The sequence below is a fragment of the Hyperolius riggenbachi genome, chromosome 6 (genome assembly GCF_040937935.1).
Source record: "Hyperolius riggenbachi isolate aHypRig1 chromosome 6, aHypRig1.pri, whole genome shotgun sequence".
NCBI lineage: Eukaryota > Metazoa > Chordata > Amphibia > Anura > Hyperoliidae > Hyperolius > Hyperolius riggenbachi.
Window position 1 is genome coordinate 169,263,832 of NC_090651.1, and position 20,726 is coordinate 169,284,557.

A 20,726-nucleotide genomic window follows, 5' to 3' on the forward strand; every position below is an offset into this window, starting at 1 on the left:
AAATGACCTGCGAAATCCTAAAGGTACTCATTGGACTTTGGGCCCCTTAGCGTACTTAGGGTGTAAAAAAAAGTGCCACACATGTGGTACCGCCGTACTCAGGAGAAGTAGTATAATGCGTTTTGGGGTGTATTTTTACACATACCCATGCTAAGTGGGAGAAATATCTCTGTAAATGACAATTGTTTAATTTTTTTACACACAATTGTCCATTTACATAGAAATTTCTCCCACCCAGCATGGGTATGTGTAAAAATACACCCCAAAACACATTATACTACTTTTCCTGAGTACGGCGGTACCACATGTGTGACACTTTTTTGCAGCCTAGGTGCGCTAAGGGGCCCAACGTCCTATTCACAGGTCATTTTGAGGCATTTGTTTTCTAGACTACTCCTCGCGGTTTAGGGCCCCTAAAATGCAAGGGCAGTATAGGAACCCCACAAGTGACCCCATTTTAGAAAGTAGACACCCCAAGGTATTCCGTTAGGTGTATGGCGAGTTCATAGAAGATTTTATTTTTTGTCACAAGTTAGTGAAAAATGACACTTTGTGAAAAAAAACCAATAAAAATCAACTTTTGACAAAAAATAAAATCTTCTATGAACTCGTCATACACCTAACAGAATACCTTGGGGTGTCTTTTTTTCTAAAATGGGGTCACTTGTGGGGTTCCTATACCGCCCTGGCATTTTACAGGCCCAAAACCGTGAGTAGTCTGGAAACCAAATGTCTCAAAATGACTGTTCAGGGGTATAAGCATCTGCAAATTTTGATGACAGGTGGTCTATGAGGGGGCGAATTTTGTGGAACCGGTCATAAGCAGGGTGGCCTTTTAGATGACAGGTTGTATTGGGCCTGATCTGATGGATAGGAGTGCTAGGGGGGTGACAGGAGGTGATTGATGGGTGTCTCAGGGGGTGGTTAGAGGGGAAAATAGATGCAATCAATGCACTGGGGAGGTGATCGGAAGGGGGTCTGAGGGGGATCTGAGGGTTTGGCTGAGTGATCAGGAGCCCACACGGGGCAAATTGGGGCCTGATCTGATGGGTAGGTGTGCTAGGGGGTGACAGGAGGTGATTGATGGGTGTCTCAAGGTGTGATTAGAGGGGGGAATAGATGCAAGCAATGCACTGGCGAGGTGATCAGGGCTGGGGTCTGAGGGCATTCTGAGGGTGTGGGCGGGTGATTGAGTGCCCTAGGGGCAGATAGGGGTCTAATCTGATAGGTAGCAGTGACAGGGGGTGATTGATGGGTAATTAGTGGGTGTTTAGGGTAGAGAACAGATGTAAAAACTGCACTTGGGAGGTGATCGGACGTCGGATCTGCGGGCGATCTATTGGTGTGGGTGGGTGATCAGATTGCCCGCAAGGGGCAGGTTAGGGGCTTATTGATGGGTGGCAGTGACAGCGGGTGATTGATGGGCGGCAGTGACAGGGGGTGATTGATGGGTGGCAGTGACAGGGGGTGATTGATGGGTGATTGATAGGTGATTGACAGGTAATCAGTGGGTTATTACAGGGGAGAACAGATGTAAATATTGCACTGGCGAATTGATAAGGGGGGGTCTGAGGGCAATCTGAGCGTGTAGGCGGGCGATTGGGTGCCCGCAAGGGGCAGATTAGGGTCTGATCTGATGGGTAACAGTGACAGGTGGTGATAGGGGGTGATTGATGGGTGATTGATGGGTAATTAGTGGGTGTTTAGAGGAGAGAATAGATGGAAACACTGCGCTTGGGTGGTGATCTGATGTCGGATCTGCGGGCGATCTATTGGTGTGGGTGGGTGATCAGTTTGCCCGCAAGGGGCAGGTTAGGGGCTGATTGTTGGGTGGCAGTGACAGGGGGTGATTGATGGGTGATAGGTGATTGGCAGGTGATTGACAGGTGATCAGTGGGTTATTACAGGGAAGGCCAGATGTAATTAATGCACTGGCGAATTTATAAGGGGGGGGGGGGGTCTGAGGGCAATCTGAGCGTGTGGGCGGGTGATTGGGTGCCCGCAAGGGGCAGATTAGGGTCTGATCTGATAGGTAACAGTGACGGTTGGTGATAGGGGGTGATTGATGGGTAATTAGTGGGTGTTTAGAGAAGATAACAGATGTAAACAATACATTTGGGAGGTAATCTGACGGCGGGTTTGCGGGCGATCTAATGGTGTGGGTGGGTGATCAGATTGCCTGCAAGGGGCAGGTTAGGGGCTGATTGATGGGTGGCAGTGACAGGGGGTGACAGGTGGTGATTGATGGGTGATAGGTGATTGGCAGGTGATTGACAGGTGATCAGTGGGTTATTACAGGGAAGAACAGATGTAATTAATGCACTGGTGAATTGATAAGGGGGGGTCAGAGGGCAATCTGAGCGTGTGGGCGGGTGATTGGGTGCCCGCAAGGGGCAGATTAGGGTCTGATCTGATAGGTAAAAGTGACAGGTGGTGATAGGGGGTGATTGATGGGTGATTGATGGGTAATTAGTGGGTGTTTAGAGGAGAGAATAGATGTAAACAATGGATTTTGGAGGTGATCTGATGTCGGATCTGCGGGCGATCTATTGGTGTGGGGGGGTGATCAGATTGCCCGCAAGGGGCAGGTTAGGGGCTGATTGATGGGTGGCAGTGACAGGGGGTGATTGACGGGTGATTGACAGGTGATGGACAGGTGATTGACAGGTGATTGACAGGTGATCAGGGGGGATAGATGCATACAGTACATGGGGGGGGGGGTCTGGGGGGGGGGTCTGGGGAGAATCTGAGGGGTGGGGGGTGATCAGGAGGGAGCGGGGGGCAGGGGGGGGATACAAAAAAAAATAGCGTTGACAGATAGTGACAGGGAGTGATTGATGGGTGATTAGGGGGGTGATAGGGTGCAAACAGGGGTCTGGGGGGTGGGCAGGGGGGGGTCTGATGGGTGCTGTGGGCGATCTGGGGCAGGGGGGGGGGGGAAATCAGTGTGCTTGGTGCAGACTAGGGTGGCTGCAGCCTGCCCTGGTGGTCCCTCGGACATTGGGACCACCAGGGCAGGAGGCAGCTTGTATAATACACTTTGTAAACATTACAAAGTGTATTATACACTTTGTATGCGGCGATCGTCGGGTTAACATCCCGCCGGCGCTTCCGTATGGCCGGCGGGATGTTGCGGCGGGTGAGCGGCGCCAGGCGGAGGATCGCGTCACTGATGACGCGATCGCTCCGCCCATGCCCCTCCGCCCATGCCCCTTGCGCGGTGCACTTCCCGGCCGCCAATTGTACATACGGCGGTCGGGAAGTGGTTAAAGACCATACAGCCCATATAAATCAATCTTTTAAGCGGTTTCCACTGTGCCTGCGTTTGTCTGCAAGACGCGATGCTGGCACTTGCTGTGATTCGAGTTTGCACCCGGATGCATCCAGTCATGTCATGCACTACAATGGGATTCAGATGCGTGATGCGATTTTATGCTGCATACCATCCATTTTTTACTCACACTGGAATTTGGATGCAGCCTATTTACTTCAATAGGCTGAAAAATCGAATGCAGTGAATCAGACAGGAATCACAGCAGTGTAAACGTAGCTTTAGCGTACAGCTGCAATATAAACTGCTGCACAATGCTCCCCACTGTCATCCATTGGGTACTTCCATTTCAGTAGCCAATTATGGTGCTTTGTTGACCCTGAACAGTGTGAAAGGTTTTAACTTCTGCAACATTTTTTCTATGGTTAAGGAGGCCAAGCCATCCAACGTGCGCAGTTTTATTATTCCTTCTAATTTAGGCTACCCATGAAAAATAAGATGCTTTAGCATAGCATTAACTGACTGCTGAACTGCGCGCTACACAAACATATACCTTACCTTTTCAGACAGCCCAATGTAAAAAAAAAACACTAACAGTCTGCTGAAATGTAAGCACTGTCTGAATAATGTAAGGATATTTAAGATATTATCGCCAGCACTTTCAGAACTGTTTTACTTGAACATGTAAAGGGAATGTGAAGTGAAAATAAACTATGAATCTCATATTGTTTTAGTACAGAAAGAGTTAAGAAACTTCACTTGGTATCTATGCAAAAGAGCTTCTCTGATCTCTCTGACCAAGCTTGGCCACCTACAGTGCTATTTTTTGAAGCACTTATACATCAAAGACACAGTGAAAGACAACTTTACATAAGATTTTACTGCAGGGAAGTTCAAGGGATCATTAGCTCTGCTCTGTTTGTAACTGCAAATATTAGAGAATGATGCAATGTTATATAAAAAAGCTATATAACTGAAAATGAAAATATGAAACTTTTCTTTGCTACTAATGTTTTATTTCTTAGCTGTACTAAACATACAATTCATTATATCATACTTTTTTTGTTTGTTTTTTCACTTCAGTGTCACTTTAAAAGCAAAAGTAAACCTACACTGTTACAGTGCTCTAAAAATGATAGAAAGTGTATTACAGTTTTCCTCCTATAGATTAATTACCTCTTGGTCTTTATTCTGAAGAGTCTCCTTTAAACTCTGTAACATACATTCTTGATTGTGTGCCGATTCTTGTGAACTGGTCAGCTTAGAAGTCAGTTGTTGTTGAGCCTCCTGTAGCATCTTATAAACAAGAAAAAAAAAATAACAATGCTTAAGAAGGAAAATGCCAGCTAAAAGGACAAGAACTTCTATGTAAATATCAAGGCGCTTATAGAGTAACAATCTATAGTTTTGAGCTGCAATACCACATTGAAGCTGGTGAGAGTAGTGAAATCAAAGTACTGAGTTACAATACAGAAAACATGCAAAATGAAACACGTTTGTATTAGTATAGCAGTCTGAAGCAGAGAAATGTATAGATTCATCCTGATATGTAGAATGAACTTATGAGATGACACAAACAGACAAGACAATATATACCCTGTACAGTGCTGTGGAAGATGTCAGCGCTATATAAATACTAAATAATAATATATTAAAAGTAAAACTGTCAGTTTTACATTACAGGATCATAGGATTATTCACCAATACCTTAATCGTATCCTGAGACTCCTGTAATTTTCCCTGAAGTGCGTGAATTTCCATTTCAGCTTTCTGCAACTTTGACGCCTCCTGTCCCAGTAAAGCCTCTTGCAGGTTTGCATCCTGACTTTGTTTTTCAATCAAATTCTGAAAATAAGGGAAATACCGGTAAGATATATTCTTAGCAATTGGTTTATGCAAGTGAATATGGTAATTTTCACTGTGCAAAAGAGCATCTGATTAAATTGCAGACAATTTTAAATGAAAGAAATATATCTTTTTCAGTTTTCAGCAATTCTTCATAAATATATTAATTTTATTTCATGAAAATTCATTAAACAACATTAATTAGGCAGTTCCTATCCTATGTCATAGTTCATCTCTGCTAGAGCAGTGTGAATGTGAATTGTGCAATAAATGGCTGGCTCACAGACAGGCACTTAAAGAACAACTATTATGAAAAATGTAAAATACATACATAGGAATGTACGTTTCTTGCAGATTAAAATAAACTATAAATTACTTTTTTTTCCTATGTCCATTTCAATTTTAATAAGTAGTGAAAATCTGGCAAATCTGTCTGGTTTTAGACTAGTCTCATCTCCTTATAGTCACCATGAGCTTGCTGGTTAGTCTGTACCTCTCGGTGTTACAAGCCCTACTGCATAGAGCCAAATTAATCCATGCCATGCACTGATGAGGATCAAACAATCCGAAACAGTCTGTATGCATGTTGGATTATTATGGCTCTGTACAAATTAACAAGCTGACACATCATTGCATTCCAGCGGTTCTGGAGGTGTGTTTAGCTTCTAAGGGTACAATGGTTAATTTGCATATATTCAGCAGTGTTGCTCTGGGAGACATCTCAAGCTCACTCCAACCTGAATAATCGCAAATTCTTTCTCTTTTAAGAAAGCAAACTTTTTGTTTTTCTTATAGAGGATTGCAAGGGTTTTCTTTATTGACAAAAGCACTTACTGAACGGCAGTTGCTCAGTCCAACTGCCAAAACAGTGTGCAATCGAGTAGGAAGGCTAGCCAGCTACTTTATATACTGTAGATCCTTTAGAGCAGGGGTCTCAAACTCAATTTACCTGGGGGCCGCAGGAGGCAAAGTCAGGATGAGGCTGGGCCGCATAAGGAATTTCACAATCGCGGCGCATCGCCGCCTCTGCCCGCCCCTCTCACTCTTCCTTCACAGAGAGGGGCGGGGAGAGGCGGCGATCCGTGCGCGATTGACGTCAGGAGGGGCAGAGCTGAATCTGAAAGCTCTGCCCCTTCCAGGAAATGCTGGCAGATTGCCCCCTGGGCGATTTGGGGTCTCTGCAGGCCTCGTTTAGCAGCGGGATGCGGCGGATTACTTGGGAGCACTGAAGTGAACTATAAGGAAGCTTTTGCCGGCGAGGGCCACAAAATATTGTATCTAGGGTCGCAAATGGCCCGCGGGCCGCGAGTTTGAGACCCCTGCTTTAGAGAGAGCACTTTATAACTGCGCAGGTGCAGAATGCATCTGACCATGGGAGCGCAATAAGGGCACGCCCGCTCGGCCAGGCTGTGCAAGCACAGTGGATTGTGACTGGGAACGGCTGCCAAATTTACTGCGCTGGCCAGCGGCAGAATGCAGGGGCCGAAGAGGATGGCCATGGAGTCCACAGTCTGGATGGAGCTGGAGTAAGGCAAGTATAAAAGCTGCTACAACTAATGTCTCAGGTGGACTTAAACTTTAAACCCTATTTAAGTTAAAGGGAGACTTTTGGAGAACTTTAAGAAAAGCTAACAGGAGTAATTACATCTACCCTAAGTACTTATTATGGGTTGTCCATAAGACAATAAGGCAATAATCATAGGGACCTTTATTCACAAGTCTCACCAGTAAAAAGATATAGTAAGCTCAGTTCAAAAACTTGCATTTCTAGTATCTTCTTTTCAAATTACATGCCCGAAGCCAGCCCACGTGCCGCACATGCGCGCCAGGCATCTGACGTACTGATGCAGGGACACAGGAGGAAGCAGGGACCGGAGAATTAATATATAAAATTTGATGCAATAATAAAGGATTTTTTGCATGTGAAAATTCTGTATGATGTGAGCCCAGCATTCCTACCTACAAATAAATGTTTGTCAGACCAGTATAACTGTACAGTGATAAATTAATGTTTGGTCCTAACTAGCAAAGCCAGAGGTGACCTGAATGCTCTACCTATCAGTACAGAAATAGTGATCCTTTTTCAGAGCCCATTCTGACTTTTCTTTGCACTTTGCAAACCTGTGTTAATGGACACCTGAAGTGAGAGGAATATGGACCCTGCCATATTAATTTCCTTTTAAACAGTAGCCTGTCATCCTGCTGATCTTTCATGCATCTGTAGTGTCTGAATCACACACCTGAAACAAGCATGCATCTACTACAGTCAGACTTCCGTCAGAAACATCTGATCTGCATGCTTGTTCAGGATCTATGGCTAAAAGTATAAGAGGCAGAGGATCAACAGGACTGCGTGGCAATATGCATTGTTTAACAGGAAATACATATGGCAACCTCCATACCCCTCTCACTTCAGCTGTCTAAACAGCAGCACAGTAATGCATCCTGCAGTTAGATTTTAAACAAAACCATTACAGTAGGGGTTGACTTTACCTTACTTAAAATACTGACAACAAATTTTAGTGCACACATCACTTTAGCATGATACTAATGCTACATGCATTTGGATATTTAATTCTGAAGTTACCAAATGTTTCCCTGTAGTAATCTAGTCTATTTTTGAATGGTGTTTCTACAGAAACCCATTAACACCAGCTTAAAGCGACTGGGAGTAGCAAATTACTTAATTGTATTAATGTCGTCGGTTCTTAAAGTTCTGTGGTACATGAAATATATCAAATCTAGCCACAGATTTTAAGAATTACCTTAACCTAACTCCACTTAAGACACCAAACATCCCATTTCTGAACAGCTCTGCCCCCTCTTTCCACAACTGCAATTTAGTATGGCAGGGGATGCAAAGCTACAACTGTCCACTTCTGCTAATAGCATCACTATCTACAGCAAAGCATAGACCAATGCAGGATAACTGGAAATATTTGAGACTGCCAGACCCCAAACTTCACTTTAAAGGGATACTGTAGGGGGGTCGGGGGAAAATGAGTTGAAGTTACCCGGGGCTTCTAATGGTCCCCCGCAGGCATCCTGTATCCGTGCAGCCACTCACCGATGCTCTGGCCCCGCCTCTGGTTCACTTCTGGAATTTCAGACTTTAAAGTCTGAAAACCACTGCGCCTGCATTGCCGTGTCCTTGCTTCCCCTGATGTCACCAGGAACGCACGGTGCAGGCACAGACCATACTGGGCTTGTGCTATAAACTCCTGGTGACATCAGCGGGAGCAAGGACACGGCAACGCAGGCGCAGTGGTTTTCAGACTTTAAAGTCTGAAATTCCAGAAATGAACCAGAGGCGGGGCCAGAGCATTGGGGAGTGGCTGCGCGGGCACAGGATGTCTGTGGGGGACCATTAGAAGCCCCGGGGAACTTCAACTCATTTTCCCCCGACCCCCCTACAGTATCCCTTTAACAACCATTACATGAACTGATAAAAGAGGTGCATTGATAACCATCCTACTTAAGTTACATGTACAACATACGAGATTGTCATTGCTCAAAACAACTATTCATGACCATTTTGAGTAATGTAGGATTGGTACAGGTGTCCATTAACATCAGCTGCTTCCCCATCAGTTGCTTGCTGTTTTAAATGCTTCTTGATTAACTGCTGTTTTATACACATGATCTTTTCAGGCAACCTATTTCCCCTGTGTGCACATAGCATTACCCTAGGGCTATACTGGTAACAAAAAAGCTGAAAAGAAAAAAAAATGTGTGATCGTTGTGCTTATTCTTATACAATTATCCTTGTGAGGAGATCAAATAATCAGTGCCTTGAATATTACAGCCTTCTTTTAAGAAACAAAGCAAAAATATGGGAACGGATAGGATTTATATTGAATCACATCTATACCAGCTATTTTACTCCACCTAAAAGATTGCCTGGTTTAAAAGATAAATATAAGATCTGGCCATACCAGGGGGTTCTTCAGTGCCCCCATAACTTTGGAGGCCCCTCAGCTTAAGCAGCTTCCACTCCATATTAATGCTCCTCCCCCTCTTCAAAGTTCCTTAAAGGACACCCCCTTCAAGATCTCCTTAAAGAGGAACTCCAGCCTAAACAGCCATACTGTCATTAAGTTACATTAGTTATGCTAATTAAAATAGATAGGTAATATAATCTCTTACCCACACTGTTTTAAAAGAACAGGCAAATGTTTGATTTCATGATGGCAGCCATCTTTTTGGTTGAAAGGAGGTGACAGGGAGCATGAGACACAGTTCCAACTGTCCTGTGTCCTGATCACCTCTCCCAGTTGCTAGGCAACATGAACAACAACATAGGAAATCCCATCATGCTCTGCACAGCATCAGGGAAAAAAAGCCCGGGCTTTTTTCTTTGATGGGTAGAGCTTAGATAAAAATGCAGCTAAACATGATGCGTTGGTAAGAAAAACAAAGTTCTGATGCTGTGGAACTGTTAAAGAAACAATAAGCCTTTTCAGTTCTGCTGAGTAGATTTTTAGTCTGGAGGTTCACTTTAAAGGACAACCAAGGTGACATGTGACATGATGAGATAGACATGTGAATGTATAGTGCCAAGCACACACATAACTAGGCTGTATTCCGTTTTTCTTTCTCTGTCTGAAAGAGTTAAACATCAGGTATGCAAGTGAAAGTTTCTATCCGGGTCGGACTCGGTCAGACTATAGCATAACCATCACTGATAAGTAATTACAGCCATAAAATACTTTCCTGACAGTAAATTGCTTCCTGGAGCAGGAAAGAGATAAAAAGTGTCCATAATTCATCGATTTAGGCTCTAGCATACTCCAATGAAGGTGCCATTGAGCAGAGAAAATTAAACACTAAAAGCTTAAAAACTAGCTTCAAATATAAAATAAAACTGTGGGATATCTAAAAAAAAAGTCATTTTAGGGGAAGAAGGTTAGATACAATTATTTTTCTCATCAGTTTATTTTCACCTCGGATGCCCTTTAAGGCTCCAGCAATAACATAAGAGATAGAGAATGGGATGCAAAAAATTCCGACTTTGTTACAACTTTAATGCAGCTTGAAATACCAATGAAAATTATCAGGAAATTAATTTGAATGGCCCAGTTTGAAGCTGTACACTCAATTTGCATTAAATTTGAACACAAGCAAGAAATGTTTTGCTTCTCATTGAACATCTCTAGTAATCATTTAGGGGCTTCCACCTGAGTTCTGCTGCAGAATGACTACTGCCTCTGCAGTCTCTTATAATAAAAACTATTCAAGGAAATGTTTGTAAAGAACTGCATCCACCAACATTTGGCAGAGCAGTTGGAAGTGTGTGCAGGCATATGAATTATAAATACCTATTCAGCCGCTGTCACTAGATGTTCTAGCTTGAAGTGATAGTGTCCCAGCCAACACTGGTGCCATGCTTTTACTTTAACTAAGGGGTTTCACATTGCAATCAACTGCTGATAATCATAGATTCCAACCACACTGCTAAACGGCAGTTAAGTGGAGTTCTCCTTTAACCTTTTCACTGCCAGCCAATTTGTCCTAAACGCGAACATCTACTGCCAAAGCAGTTTTTAGACATTTTGCACTCATTAGGTTTACTTAGGATTTTTGACAAGAAAACCTACATGAAATAGGACATATTATATACTGTATTGTTTTTTCCTTAACTAATTGGGCTTGAACACAAACACAATTTTGTGCTTTTTCTGTAGATATAATACATTTTTTTAGTGAAATATGTAAAAAAAAAAGTGAAATACTAGAAAATTGAATACCTACCTACAGTAATTTTCTTTTCCTGATATCTCCATGGCAGCATACAGATGGGCAGTTCTCCGCCTACAACTGCCAGATAGGACCTTTCTGAGTATAAAATGAGCTCCACCCATTACCCCATATTCCTTGTATTTTTAGGACGAACCGCCTGCCTAGGGTGGGGCTGTATGCTGCCATAGAGATATCAGGAAAAGAAAATTACTGTAGGTAGGTATTCAATTTTCTAGTTTCCCTGATATCTCCATGGCAGCATACAGATGGGCAATTAACTAGAAAGAAAGAAACATTTTGGGCGGGAAGCAGGTGCACACAACAAAGAATTTATTAACTTATTATACAGTAGAGCCGGAGGCTAAATTAATAATATTTTTGCCAAAAGCACTTGAAGACAGTACAGTTGGATCAATTTTGTAAAATTTAATAAAGGTGTGGCTAGAAGCCCAGTTTGCAGCTTTACATATGGTTTCCAAGGAAACCTTTGCTAGAGAAGCCCACGAGGAAGACATTCCTCTTGTGGAATGAGCTGAGATTTGACTTGGTGGAGATAATCCCTTAAACTTGTACGCTTCCTGGATAGTCTTAACAATCCATGAAGAAATTACTCTGGAAGAGGCAGACTTTCCTTTATTTCTCCCTGATGGAATGACTAAAAGTCTATCTGACATTCTAAAAGACTCTGTAGCTGAAATATAAGCCTTCAGTAAAGAAACAGGATCCAGTGGATGTGGTGAATCTGGATTCTCTATATTTTTGAAGGTTGGCAAAGTCCATTCTTGATTAAAATGGAAAGAGGATGACACCTTTGGAATAAATGAATCCACTGGGTTTAGCACTACTCGATCTTCATAGAAAGATATGAATGGATTTTTGTGGCTTAGGGCTTGGAGTTCGGAGACCCTTCTTCCAGATGTAATAGCGATCAAAAACGTAATTTTCAAAGTTAAGTTTGAAATAGAACAATCTTCCAATGGCATAAAGGGAGAAGATGAAAGATAGTCCAAGATTGTAGGCAGATCCCACTGCGGGAATCTGGGTTTGATTGGAGGACGGAGCCTTAAAGCTGCTCTGAAGAACTGCTTTATTAACGGATTTAGAGCCCATGAAGCTCCTTGAACCGCTGATATGGCAGATATCTGTGACTTTAAAGTATTGTAAGCAAGTCCCATAACTAATCCTCGTTGCAAGAAAGTAAGTACATTGGCTACCGAGGGCTTGAGAGGATCAAAACCAGAGGAAACTGCAAAAGAGGAAAATTTTTCCCACGTTCTGTTATATATTGCTGAAGTCGTAGGCTTTCTAGCGGACAATAATGTGGAAACTACTTCTTTAGGACAACCTTGACTTAGTAGCCTTTCCCCCTCAATCTCCAAGCAGTTAGTTTTAGTCTCTTTATGTTTGGATGAGCATAATGACCTTGAACTAGTAGGTCTGGTACTTGTGGTAAATGGAAAGGTTGGTCTGTTGACATTGACAGTAGGAGAGTGAACCAAGGCCTCTTCGGCCAAAAAGGAATTATTGCTATCACTTCCACATTCGAAACTGCTAATTTCTGCAGGAATTTGAAGATCAATGGGATTGGTGGAAATGCGTATCCTCTCCTGAATGTCCATCTCTGGGCTAGCGCATCCACAGCTAACGCTGTCTGAGCAGGAAACCTCGAATAGAAAATTGGAAGCTGAGTGTTGTATTGGGATGCAAAAAGATCTATTTGAGGTAGGCCCCATTTCTTTATTATTGTTTTGAATATTTCTGTATTGAGGGACCATTCGTGGCGATCTAGCGTTTTCCTCGACAACTCGTCCGCTAACAGATTGTCTGAGCCTGGTATATATACTGCTGTAAGATCTTTTAGATGGGATTGCGCAAGAACCATAATCGGGGTCACTTCTCTGAGTAACGCTTTGCTGTGAGTCCCCCCTTGTTTCCTTATGTAGGATACTGCTGGCCTGTTGTCTAGCTGGAGCATTACTGAACAGCCCCTCACTCTTGGCAGAAAAGAATGTAATGCATGGAGGGCAGCTTTTACTTCTAGAATATTTGACACTGTATTCTCTGTAGGAAAAATCCATTCTCCTTGTACTGCTAAGTCTTCGCATACTGCACCCCAACCTTTGGCACTCGCATCTGACGTTATCAGAGTCCATTCTGGAGGAATTAACGAGCAGCAATTTCTCAGATTGTTCGGATTTTTCCACCAACTTAATGTTTTCCACACTGTTAAGGGGATCCATATTGGTTGCCAGAGATTTAAGTTTTGCCATTGGGATAGGAAGTTTATCTGGAACGGTCTTAGATTCCAGTGTGCCCAGCGGACAAGTGGGATTGTTGAAGACATCTGACCCAAAATTTTCATGCATTGTCTGGCAGAAAGAGTCTCGTTTGGACGTATTTGAGTTAGATCTGAAATCATGCGATATAGTTTGTCTTCTGGAAGCGCAAGCGTTCCTGGAACCGTAGAAAATACTGCTCCTAAAAACACCATTTTTTGCGTGGGAAGTAACTGGCTTTTTTTGATGTTTATTATCCAGCCAAAGTCTGTCAATGTTTGAACTGTCAAATCTCTGTGTTCTTTTAGGCGATTTTCTGACTCGGCTAATATTAGGATATCGTCCAAGTAATGCAGTATTCTTATTCCTTGAACTCTTAGTATTGAAACTACTGCCAGCAGAACTTTTGAAAATGTCCTGGGGGACGTGGATAGGCCGAAGGGTAGGCAGCAGAACTGGAGATGGATGTGTCCAATCAGGAAACGAAGAAACTTTTGATATGAGGGATGAATTGGGACGTGAAAGTAAGCATCTTTTAAATCGATTGAACACATCCAATCTCCAGTTCTGACTGCTCTCGCCACTGTTTGGAGAGATTCCATTTTGAATTTTGGTAATCTGATAAATTTGTTCAGTGCTTTCAGGTCTATGACCGGCCTCCAGTCGCCTGTCTTTTTCTGAATCATAAAAATGGGAGAGTAGAAGCCTTCGAGCCTTTGGGATAAAGGAACTGGAACTGCTGCTCCCTGCTCTAGCAAAGTCTCTATGTACTGAAAGAGAATCTGTCGTTTTTGTGGGCTTTTTGGAATAGAGGTTCTGAGGACGTGAGGCAACTGAGGAGGACTTTTGAAAGACCATTTGTGACCTTTGTTTATTATATCCAGAATCCAGGGGTCTGAAATACTTTCCGCCCAGACCGGTGCGTAGCGGGACAGTCTTGCCCCTACTAAATCTGTCTGGACGGGCCTGATATCAAAAAGATTTAGTGGCGCTTTCTGAGGGAGTACCAACTTTCGGTTTAGCAGACCTAAAGAAAGAAGGTTGAGATCTTTTCCAGTTTTTGTTAAAGTTTTTACCAGGTCGATATGACCGAGCATCTTTGAATCTCTGATAAGTTTGTCTATTTTGCTGAGGGAAGCGCTGTCTCTGGAATTTCCGATCTTGCGGCAGCAGACCAGATTTCCCGCCCGTTACTCTTGTTATTGCTGAGTCTAATGTGGGCCCAAATAAATGTTTACCATCGTAAGGGATTCTTCTCCAGGTGGTTTTGGACGAAGGATCTGCTGCCCAGGCCCTTAACCATAAGGCTCTTCTAGCCATGACTGAAAATATCATAGACCTGCTTGACGACTTTACTACATCTAAAGCAACTTCACCAGCAAATTCAGCAGCTAATTTTAATTGATCAATAGAGGTACATATAGATTCCTTATTGGCATCTCTCAAAATGGCATTTTCAATTTCCAAGACCCAGGTTTTAACAGCTTTAGAAACTGAGGCCAGAGCCACAGCTGGCCTAGCTGCGTCTCCGGAAGATAGATATGACCTTTTCAAGTCCACATCAATTTGGCGATCTAATACATCACGGAAAGAGGTAGAATCATCTAAAGGCAAAGTAGTGTTCCTTGCCAGGCGCATAATGGAAGCATCCACTACAGGAGTAGAGTCTAAAAGTACACCATCTTTTTCTGACAACGGGTACAATTTACGTAACCGGTTTTTAGTAGAAGATTTTTTAACAGTTTTGTTCCATTCCTCAGTTATAATTTCCTTTATTTCCTCCATAAAGGGAAATGCGGAACGGTCTTTGCTTAACTGTTTAAAGTATCTTTTCTTTTTAGGTTTGTCGGAATCATCCACATCCTCCCACTCAATTGCGTCCTTGACTTGTGATATAAAAGAAGGGATTAACGAAAAATCGAATGAATAATCTAAATCAGATTCTTCAGAGTTTAAATCATCTGAAATCGGATTAGGAGGATTCTGTGTAGAGATACTAGTCGGGACTGCCTGCTGAGTACCCATCTCTGCCATAGTATCTTTTACAACTTGCTTAATTACAGAAGTGAAATCCTGACTTTCCCCAGAGATGTCATAGTGGCAATTTCTGCAAACCATCTTATCAGGTAATTTTATATCCCCACATAGCCAGCATTGATCCTCTGAAGGTCTATTTGTTTTTGAGGAACATTTCATTGGCGGACTAGGCGATCTTAGTTACATAGTTACATAGTTATTTTGGTTGAAAAAAGACATACGTCCATCGAGTTCAACCAGTATAAAGTACAACACCAGCCTGCTCCCTCACATATCCCTGTTGATCCAAAGGAAGGCGAAAAAACCCTTACAAGGCATGGTCCAATTAGCCCCTAAAGGGAAAAATTCCTTCCCGACTCCAGATGGCAATCAGATAAAAATCCCTGGAGAACTAGATGGCAATCTCCTGGAGTAAACTTTCTTTGGTTTTTCACTGCTTGACGAAGACCGATGTTTTGATCGACTTTGTCCGGCTGATTGACTTGAACTTTGTTGGGAATAGCCTTTAACATATTCCTTTGGAAGAGTATGTTTATGGCTGAAAAAAACAAACCAATAAGATCAAGTCAATATATGACCCTTAGATCTAAAAATATTACCTCATTTTTACTCACCCCCCTTACCTAGAAGTCTTTTTGCGTTCTCTTTAAGATGATTTTCCCATAGCAGAAGGTAAAAGCTGCGGAAAAAATGCAGCTGTCAGCAACCTTCAATCACTCTGTGCAGTATAAGTATCAAGCTAGTACAAAGTTTACCACATAAGATATAAAAGATATAAAAGATACCTTTGCAGACACACAATCTACTTGGCTGACCCCTCAGGACGTGTAGCAGTTGCCACAGAGCTGCAGGACGGCATGCCAGTGGAGAATAGCCACTCCTACCACTTCCTGAGCTGCCTCTTATGTCTTCCTACACTTACCCACAACAAAGATGGCCACTGCTATGCAGATAAGGGCAGAACAGCCAGCGGGCTACAAGAAAATGGCCGCCGTTGTGGACAGATTTGCATAGTAGTGTTTATGCAAGTACTCACCAGCCTCAGACGAGCAGGAACTAACAGGAACTGCAACAAACTATCCAGGCAGCCGGAGCTTTGATAGAGAGTGACTGAGAACAGCAATCCAAAGGTACTTAACCACAGAGTCTTCATGTATATTACAACCTGCCTTGCAGATCTTGTGAACATGTTTGGGAAACAAGGTATACATCTCCTTAGATGTTTTATAACCAGCAAATGCCTGGAGAACGCAAAAGAGCAGGCTCCTGACCTCTTTGGAACATTTAGTTACCTGAGGTTCAGAACTGCAACCAGGGGAGGTAAAAACCTGGTTGGAAACCGCAAAAAATCGTGCGGAGGTAAGGGAAAAATTAGTCCATGCAAGAAAAACACGATCCTATCCGGCGGTGAGGACTTAAAAAGGAATATGGGGTAATGGGTGGAGCTCATTTTATACTCAGAATGGTCCTATCTGGCAGTTGTAGGCGGAGAACTGCCCATCTGTATGCTGCCATGGAGATATCAGGGAAACATTTTTTTTCTGTTGTGGATTTTGTTCTTTTCAAAGAAGAATTACATTTACTGACAAAAATGTCCCTCCATCCACGTGGGCCCCCCTCCTCTTCCTCCCTGTGTGGCTGGATGTGCAGTCGGGGTGTAATTACTCACCAGATCGCTCTTCCATGCCGCATGTCCCATTCCCCATCCGTATTCTCTCTCTTCTCTCCCGATCTCTGTATGATGTGTACATACACTTCATACAGGGAGTAGAGAGGAGAAAGATCAGGTGGATGGGGCATGGGATATGCGGCATGGAGGAGCAATCGAGTGAGTAATTACACCCCCGACTGCATATCCAGCCACACAGGAGGGCAGAGGAGGGGGGCCCACGTGGAGGGAGGGAGGAATGATGTCGCCCCCTCCCCACAGCTTCCCTGAGGACAAAACTGTCAAAAATGTACTAGGTACGTGGTTGGCAGTTAAAGGGTTAAACAGTAATTCAATTTACAAAAATATGAACAATTTTATGTATCAGGAGAGGAAGACACCTTCTATTTTCTGAACTAAAACTTCCACTGACAAGAAGTACAGATGCAAAAGCACTAGAATTTAATACATGGTAGTAAGATTTGCACTGATCAAATGACTGACGATCACAGTAAGGTCTCTTTTCCACGGACAGTTGACAGGCAGTGAAATGCCTCCCAAACGCTCACAACTGCTTACTGCTGCCTGGCAACTGCTTGCTGCTGCCTGATAACTGCTCACTGCTGCCTGGTAACTGCTTGCTGAGCACAGAGTTCAACTTTTGGTCCCAGAGCCTTCTGTCATGCTGCTCCTACGTTTTGGAATGCCTTACCTCAGCAGATCAGGACAGCTCCATCCCTGGACATGTTTAAATCCAGACTGAAAACCCACCTGTTCAGTTTGGCATTTGCAGAAATATAACTTTTGTTGTGTGAATACTTCATTCTACTACCAACTACTGAATCTGAGATAGCCTAAGCGCTTTGAGTCCTATGGGAGAAAAGCACTATAGAAATGTTTTGTATTGTATTTTTGTATTGTATAACTGTCTGTGGAAAAGAGGCCTCATAGAAGCTCAACATCAGGGTTTCCTAACCGTGTTCTCAAATACCACCAACAGTGCATGTTTTGTGGAAATACACAAAGGTAGTTAATCAGCTCAAATGAGACACTAATTACCTCAACTGTAAATGTTTGTGGTTTTCTGCAAAACATGCATTGTTGGCGGGCCTTGAGGACAGGGTTGGGAAGCCCTGCTCTGTGGGATCTACAGTACTTACCGGTACTTTATCTAGTAAAGTTCACATCTATGATTGATATGATTTAAGCAAATAATATCTGTATAGGATGTTTTCTATTCTGATAGATGGCACATGTGCTCTTTTAGACAATGGTAATGGTTAAAGCCCAAGTAAGCTGCAGATTACAAATGTAAAATGAATAGTTCTGAATAGATAGCACTACTATTCAACATACTCACTACTTGTTTCTGTAGGTAGTGGGTGAGTGACCTCTACTCCATCCAGGAAACCTTGAAGGTAGGATCATGTCACGGCCATCTCATTCTGGCAGGCCTTAGCTCCCAATAATGAATGCCTGTGCATGCCTATGTGACCGTGGAGGCACTCAAAAAGTGCAAATGCCTAAAGATGCACATTTAAGCACATAGAATTGGAACATACATGGTTTCTTTAGTAAGATTTGGTGTTGTTTTTTTAAAACTGAGGTATGTAACTTTGCCTAATACAGTATAAATCATCTTCAAGAAGAACATCATTGCATATCTAATGCAACACATGACTGCATGGTGATAAAAAACTGACAAACACAATCCATAAATAATATACCTGTGTGTGTAGTGGAATATAGTCTTCATAGATGTTTTGCCACAGGTCTTGAAAATCTGCTAACTCATAGATAAAGTCACCAGAAAGCTTACAAGGGCTTTCCACACTGTTCTCCAGGAAGCCAATAAATGTATTTGAAGAACTTGAATCAGCACTAGTAAGTATACTGCTTGAATACTTGCTTTTTATAGGTATTTTGCTTCCCCTTGGGCTCTGAAGTGGTTTGTAGTTTAACATTTTAACAAGACTAAGTGCAATATCTAATTTATTTCCACAGGCAAATGAACCAGCAACACAGGTTTTTGACATACAATGACACTTTGGATTTTCTATATTTAACTTGTTTTTTTCCTCATCTTTTTGCATATGAGATAACTGCTCTTTGGTATCAGGAAGGGATTCAACTGAATGCTCACATGACAGTCTATCCAATACTTCACTATCTAACATGCTGACACTTGCTGCCTCACAGTCTGTCTGAGGAGCCATTATCTGCTCACTGAAAGTACTACCACATGTGGAAAAATTTCCGGAGGAAACATTTTGGGAAATCTTCCTTGGAACTTTACAGACTGCCTCGTAGTCAGAATCAGCAACTCTCAATGAGGAGCAACAGTGACATTTTCTTGGAACAGCTGCAGTACTCTCCATATGTGGACAATGTTGTGGCCCAGGACTAAACTCTTCCAGTTCCATCCAGCACTCAAAACCTGAGTAAGCAAAGTCTTCTTGCAGGAGAGTAGAATATGAATACTGTGCATCAGTTAGGTTTGACGTGTCAGTTGCAGCAGGCCCAGATTTCGCCTCCTGACCATCTTCATTGTTATTTTTCTTATACAGGCTACTAAGGCAATGTTTAAGCCTATCCTTTTCAGAAATGAGCTTCTGTAACCGTTCGATGGACAGCGCTTCAATGCGAGCAATTACAGTGTCAAATCTAAAGAACCGTTCTAGCATGAATACACATTTACTGCAGGCAAATTCAGCTTGGCCGTCACGTAAGATCTCTTTACCCAGCACATTTGATAAAACTACTTGAAGATTCAGTTTGGCAGCTGTATGAAAAATCCATCTGCGCTGATTTCCACAAAGTTCCCTTCCACAAATCCTGCAAATATCCTTCATCTTTAAGTCCAACATTGAAACTTTTGCATGAAGTTATAACAGAACTTAAACTAAACAGGAATGACAAAAACACTCCACACTAGCAAAAACTGGATTGAAATCAGTGGATGTTTGATTCACCCAAGCTAAATAAATAAATGAATATACGTCACTGTCAAGGAGCAGAAAGTCTTGAGTACAGTTAGTAGTTTAAATTTAAAAGGTTTATTGTATTGTTAGCAGCAGTAAATCCATACGCCATTGTTCTACTTCTCAGTTAAAGATCATTTAAGCTGTGGTAAGAAAAACAAAAGTTTCAGAAGTTAAAACACAAGATGAATGTTCTCTAACTTTGATACAATTTTTAAACAAAAGATTACATGAGATATCCAAATACTTTCTACACACAACGGTTTGATTATACCTCAAGGATGCTGTAGAGCTAGATTAAACCAAAGGAACAATGTAAAGTTGGATTACACCACACGGACACTGAAAGGCTGGGATACACTACACCGCAGCCAGAAAGTTGGTTTATACTACTGCAGACTAAGTAGAAAGCTGGGATACGCTACATCAGACACTAGAAAGCTGAGATACAATACAGCAGACACTAGAAAGCCGAGGTGCACTACAGCAGACACTGGAAAGCCATGGTTCACAACAGGCCAAGTCATGACAGAAGCAATAAAGAATGATCAAGAAAAGCTAGGCAATAAATTGAAGCAAGAGATCAGGAGTAGTTAGACAAGCCAGGAAACTGGATCAGGACTCACTCTTAGCAAGAACAGAACTGAAAGAAATATCAGCACCAAGTGCTGTCAGAGGTGAGGACTACATGCAACTGCCTTGGCTGGATTCCCGATGTACAGTACATGCTATACAGTACATGTTTGTGCAAACACCGAACCTAACAAAAACAACACTGTGCCCAGTGACTTGTGTTTAGTTGGGAACCTGCTCACACTCAGGGCCTATTTGATGACAGCTCTTATGCGAACGAAAAACACATTAAGGCAAGTTTTTGCATGACGTTGGCTTAACAATGAAAGTTTTGACTTTCTGCAGTTATGTATATG

The 20,726-nt window shown here is 42.5% G+C and overlaps 1 protein-coding gene across 4 annotated transcripts in view; it reads right to left on the bottom strand.

The window, feature by feature from the left end:
* The window catches only part of LOC137521230 (myomegalin-like), a 403,861-nt gene that overhangs the window by 222,698 nt on the left and 160,437 nt on the right, over nt 1-20,726 (bottom strand). For 2 of the 4 annotated variants that reach the window (XM_068240203.1, XM_068240202.1), the window contains exons 2-4: nt 18,544-19,940; nt 4,979-5,116; nt 4,448-4,567 (exon numbers count right to left, since the gene is read on the bottom strand). In XM_068240203.1, the coding sequence (XP_068096304.1) occupies nt 4,448-4,567; nt 4,979-5,116; nt 18,544-19,683 (1,398 nt within the window). In that variant the 5' untranslated portion in view covers nt 19,684-19,940. The remainder of the gene's footprint in view (nt 1-4,447; nt 4,568-4,978; nt 5,117-18,543; nt 19,941-20,726) is intronic. The other 2 variants (XM_068240204.1, XM_068240205.1) reach the window with 1 other exon arrangement.